The following is a 6000-nucleotide window of genomic DNA, read 5'->3' on the forward strand; positions in this document are numbered from 1 at the left end:
GTCCCCTGGGCATGGGGTTGAACACAAACCTGTACTAAATGGACCCTGGGCATAGCTCAGCGCGATTGGGGCCTCCTGGTCTATGCAGCCCCGGCCTGGTCACACAGAGCATAACCCAGGAGCTTACTGCAGGGTTGCCCCCGGGACCCCCAGGGCATCTGCTCTCAGCTGCCTGGTGAGGACGCCCTGAGGGCAGCATTACCTGGCTTTTCTGCCCGTCCGAGGCAACGCCATCCCACCACAGCCGGAAATACTCCTGCTCCACGGCGATGAACCTGCGCTTCTTCTCAAGGGTCAGTTCTTCCACCACGGAGTTGTAGACGTTGGTGACATAAGCCTGCATGCTCTCCTGGGGTGGGGAGGGGGAGAGACTGTCACTCCAGATCCGTTGGGGAAACCACAGGGCATGGACCAGGGACTGAGGAGGAACGTCCAGGGAGACATGGTGTCCGGGGGCCACTGGCGCTCCCACCAAGCCTGTCCAGGTCCTGCAATCGGCTCCCCCTTCTCCTCAAATAAGGGAGCCCATTGTCCACTCTGTGATGGACACACGGTGAGCCTTACACTGAGAGAAGGATCCGGGTGGACAACCTTTGATGGGAGCCTGCCCCTGAGGAGAGTCATGAGGAGACAGACACTCTATGTGACAGAGGGATGTGACAGCCCAGCCAAGGCCCGGGCCAGGATCCCAGTAGGGTGTGCTAACCACTCCTGCCTTGGGGCACAGACCAATTGACAACAGGGCCCAAGGAGTGAGATCCAGGGACCCTGATGGGCCTTCTTGGGATGAAATGATGGGGAAGTGTGTGTCAAGGGCTGAGGCTGAGAGAAGTTTATCCCGCGAGTCATCTCTAGATCTATCTCCTCTCCAGAGGCTGGGAGCCCCCAGGATGGAGCTGAGCATGCTGCCATCTGGGTCAGGCTGGCTCACCATGGTGCCCAGAGATGTTGATAAAGGAATTCAAGGAGCCCAGGGAGGGGGTTAGCGGGCAAGACAGCGATGTCTGTGACTTGGGCAGCACACCACCCCGGGCCTCAGTGTCCCATCTCTAAACTGGGGGTGATAAGCATGCCTCCCCACATGTCAGCAGTTTCACATGTAGGTGGGTGAGCACCCACAGAGGCTGACCAGTGAGCCAGGACCAGACTCAAGACAGGCTCAGGGCGTCTTGCTGCCCGCCTCCCTTTAAAATGAGCGACTCACTTATTAACATCTCATGGAAAGTATTGTATCCACAATCACAGAGTGGTCCTATTCATTTATTTCTTTCCTCCTTCCAGAAAGAGCTTGTGCAGGTCTGGGTATTCATTTCAGTTACCTGCACCAGAAACTTATAAAAATCAGTCTTTCCCTCTTTTCCTCTGCCCTGGTTCATTCATTCACTCAGTGGAATTTCGAAGGACACCTTCCACACGCTGTGGCTGGGGACACATTCTCACCCCTGCCCACAGCCAGTCTACCATAGTTGCTCTGTCGTGTCCGAATCTTTGTGACCCCATGGACTATAGCCCACCACAGTCCTCTGTCCTTGGGATTCTCCAGGGAAGAATACTGATGTGGGTTACCATTTCCTTCTCCAGGGGACCTTCCTGACCCAGGGATCAAAGCTGGGTCTCCTGCATTGTAGGCAGATTCTTTACTATCTTAGCCACCAGGGAAGCCAACATCCAGTCCATAGCCAAGTACAGGTGGGCCCAAGGACAAGTTCCCTGATGGCAGAGACCCAGAACACAAACGCACTCTGGAGTCCAGATGGAAAAAGGACCGCAGCTTCAAGAGGTGTGCAGGGGTCACTCGGGACACCTACCTGTACGGTGTGCAGCCAGCCTACGTCCATGTGGCTGTGGGGAACCACAAATACCCTCAGTCGGGGCTCAGAAGGAGCCCCCAGGGGCAACATCAGGCCCAACTGCAGGAGCAGAGGCAGCCAGCCCCGCGGCTCCATCTCCTCGGCCAGCTCAGGGGCTGGAGGACGTCTGCCTGCCTGCAGGGCCCGGCCTCCTGCCAGCTGACTGGGCCTCAGCCTTCGGTGGATGCAGTGGGAAGGGAACCAGGAGTGACGCCCACACAGATGCTGTCACCTGAGCAGTGCAGGCAGGTGGCACTCTCTCACTGCCTGGCAGTGCTCTGCTCCCATCTGTGGTTTCCTGACCACACGCCTTTAGACAAACCCCAAATACCGCCTCCCCTGGGGGGACAGCCAGCTTCCCTCTGGCCATCCTGGCTCTCCTCACCCCTGTCCTCATGCCTTTCCCTTAGGCCTCTCCCAGTATTTCCCACTGGGCATCTTGCCCATCCCTTTCCCCAACCCACTGGACTGACTCCTTTACACTGCCCTGCAAATCATAACTCTCAGTGCGGGGCCTGGCACCCCCAGGAAGCCTGCCCTGATACACTCTTCTTCACATGATACCCCCAGTCTGAGCCTTGCAATAGAAATTGTAGTTGCTCTTTTAAGGAGAAAAGTTGGCTTTCACAAATAGGACCTGACAACCCGAGTTTGCACAGCTAGTGTAGGAGCAGAAGGCCTGAAATTTTCAGAATTTGGTCTGGATCAGGGATAATGACTGTGGCAAGATGCCTAAGCTGTCTGCATCTCAGCAGTCCATCTGTAAAGTGGGATGCCCATAGATGTGCTGGGGACCCGAGAGGGAATGCACAAGAGATGAAAATAGCGGTGTCTCCTTCCTGGAGGATGCCTGGCACAGGGTGCAGGCTACAGGGGTCAGAGTGTTGCCGGGGGGTCTCTAACACTGACTCAGGAGCAGGGGTCTGGGAATGGGCTCCTCTCTCTGACCTCCAAATGCCTGAGTGGCTCTTTCTATTGCTGCCAGACCTGTGACTCACTCTCCCTTCTGGCCACCTTGTCCACTCCCCCGGCAAATACGACTGGAGAGCACAGTCTCCAGGCAGCTCGCCATCTTCTCTGTCCCATCCTGTCCCTGGTATGCACCTGACCTGACTTGATCTTGACTTCCTCCTGTTGAGTACAGGATCTGCATCTTCTCCCTTTGAAGGCGGTGAACTTGTGACTGTCTAGGAACCAACAGAATGGGGAAAAGATGCCCTGTGTGACTTGGAGGTTGTCAGAAGTGGCAAGACACAGTTTGCCTTGGTCCCTGGTGGGCTCATGTGTGGATCCTGGCGCGCCCAGCTGCAGGGAGCCCTAACCAGGCCCTGTGGAAGGAGATGTGCAGCAGCCCTAGGAGCCCTACAGAGAGAGGGGCAGGCCAGCCCCGCTGCTCCAGCCCCTGCCCCACGCGCCTGCACCCATGGGGAGATGCTGTCCACATCCCACAGGTGTCTACCATCGTCCCTTCCACCAGGCCTGTGCATTAGCTGTTCTTGCAGATCATGCGGGATGTGGAAGATACTCATGTCCCTACCTACCATCCATCTCCTTTCACCTCCAGTGTGCACCTGTGCTGGTATGATGCTGACCCGGTGGTACCCAGAGCCTCTTTCCTGAGGGTCTGACCCTTGGTCAGCGTGCCTTTTGAGCCACAGCCCCTACCTGTCCATTCAGCATCCAGATGAAGAATAGAAGACCAGAGATGCCCATGTGAACTCCAAACTGAGTCTTCTCAGCCTCCTTGTACTCAGCCGACCTGACCTACCTCCTCACATGGTCTGGGTCAGTTTTCCCCACTACACTGCTGACTCTTGTCTGCTGGCCTTTTGGCAGGAGTAACTCATAGTGACCAGGCCAGCAAGAACTTCTCCCATGGTGGAAGCATCCCCACTTTGAATGCCCAGACCTCTGAACCAGCAGTGTCCAGAGTCGTGTATATGAGATTCCAATTCCCAAGTAGGTCCCTGCAAGTGATGACAAATGGGCCCCACCTGTTTCCTTCCCACATATTCTACCCCTTGGGAACACCTGGCTGTGGTCGTTGGTTTGGGGTGTACATGCCTCCTGGAGGGTGGTGCTCCGGTGTCACAGGTGCCATCTCCAAGCCCCTGCTCAACAGAACCTCCACTGGTTGCTCCATTTCTCTCTCAGTCTGGCAGTTCATAATCGGACCAGTAGTCCTCATGGTTGTGTATCCACTGCCACACCTCCTTACTAAAATCCATGCCACTGACTGGTACCCTTTACCTCCTAACCCATTCATCCTTGATTCCTTCTCAGAGGCCAGTGTGAGGGTCACCCATGTCGTCCGTTCATCTACTTTGCCCCTAAGAGTCCTGGTTCCTTGTAACCATATCCATAGCCCAGAGTGGGCTTGCTGCCCCTTTTTTCTTGAAACGTCACAGTAATTTACTGACTTTCCTTCTGACAACTACGTTCAGACACCTTACTTCTGATTCTCACATCGTATTACCTCAAGTGCCACAGTGGAGCCACTTCTGTAATCTTGTGTCTACCATCAGCCCCGGTCTACAGCCCAGCCCAGTGTCTGAGCTTGTTGGTGATACTAGTGCTCAGTTTGTGGAAGGTCCTCTGGGCCTCTGACCTCACCAACCACCACCATCCAGCCTATTCCTACATCCCTGCATCTTTAATCCTCCCTCCTCCACCTGTCATGGCAGAGCTGGCATCTCTTTTTCACTCGGTGTAGACCAACCCTGTCCTCCTTCCAAGTACTCTGCAGGCTGTTAACATGCCTCCTGCTATTAAATCCTTTGTGATTGGTGTTTAATCTGCCATAACAGGATACCAGAGAAAGGACATAAACAGCAGATGTATCTTATCTTACAGATCTGGAGATTGCAAGGCCCCCCTCGGGAGGCTACGAGTCAGGGCACCTTCTATGTCAGCCTCAGGGGCTCACTGTTCTTCACCATGAGTTGGCATTTCCCTGCAGGGATAGGCTACAGCGCAAGAGCAAGTCTTTCTGGAACAGGCTCTGTCACGCCCAGTTTGAATAGGCTACTTGATGTTCTGTGATTCATGACCTTGTTTCCTGGAAGCAAATTGTCAAGCAAATAGGATGGTTCCGCATGTGTTTTGGCCGCTCCAGTGAGATCACCAGGAACTCCATATTGAATCCAACCTGGTGAGAAGAACGCAGGGTGCGATAGTTCCCCTGCAGCAAAGTCAACTTGTTCCCACCTGTGGGCCTGTGGCCTGTGAGCTCCTCTTGATTGGGCACAGCGGCTTGTGAGAGTGTGAAGCATGACTTATGTGGGTGTTCTAGACAAAGAACAGCCCAGCCCTCCTTTGTGCTGCGTGGGAGCTTATGGAGTGGACACATGAGCACCGTTCTCATGCATTCTTTGTTTATTGGCATTCTCTGTCCTCTTTGCTAAGTGAAATGTCCTGGGGAGTTCAAACTTGTCTTGATGAGCAGACTGCCTGGAGCTGCACCTAGTGCCAAGTGCCTCCCCACAGCAGCAGGGACCCAGCATCCTCTAGCTTCTAACCTTCCACAGTTCCTGTGTCTGCTCTCTGGGAACTCACCCTCAGCCTGCACCTCAGACCCTCTAGGACTCATCCCCCCTGCCTTTCTGGGCTGTTTACAAGATCCATCATCTCCCATTGACAAATACTATCTCAATAGCAATTCAAACCAATAAGAGGCAAGAGGCGTCCCTACAAGGGAGTGCAAAGTATATTGCCTTCACAAGCTCTAGAAAACAGCATAAGAAAGTAAAGGCCTTCATTGCTTAGCAGATGCAATGAAGGTTGAGATGACACAGGCCTTTATAGAATGGGACCCTGTATGACAAATTTCCCTGAGAGCCAACACAGCCAAGAGACTACTTGGAAACCCAGCTTGTCTGACTGGCTGGAAGCTGTACCCCATATTATGTGTACATTCTGGACTGCAGAGACCAAGCTCTCAAAATAGAAACGGGACACCTAGCAGTTCAAGTACAACATATACATCTCAAGGCACAGGGAGATAAATTCAAGTTCCTCCCAGAAGGGCTTTTGTTCCTTTAAGGTCAGAATTCTGAGAAGATATTTTATCAAGACAACTTTCTCTAACTGCATACACAAAATTCAAAATGTGCTTTGGAGTATCAACAGAGCTCCATCTTGGGTGAGTTCT

General features: G+C 53.6%; 1 protein-coding gene across 1 annotated transcript in view; it reads right to left on the reverse strand.

Annotated features, from left to right (window-relative positions):
* The window catches only part of LOC138081882 (epididymis-specific alpha-mannosidase-like), a 43227-nt gene extending 41281 nt beyond the window's left edge, over nt 1-1946 (reverse strand). The window contains exons 1-2 of the mRNA XM_068974988.1: nt 1809-1946; nt 203-349 (exon numbers count right to left, since the gene is read on the reverse strand). Of these exons, the coding sequence (XP_068831089.1) occupies nt 203-349; nt 1809-1946 (285 nt within the window). The remainder of the gene's footprint in view (nt 1-202; nt 350-1808) is intronic.
* Between the last annotated feature and the right edge of the window lie 4054 nt (nt 1947-6000).

The sequence above is a fragment of the Capricornis sumatraensis genome, chromosome 7 (genome assembly GCF_032405125.1).
Source record: "Capricornis sumatraensis isolate serow.1 chromosome 7, serow.2, whole genome shotgun sequence".
NCBI classification, from domain to species: Eukaryota; Metazoa; Chordata; class Mammalia; order Artiodactyla; family Bovidae; genus Capricornis; species Capricornis sumatraensis.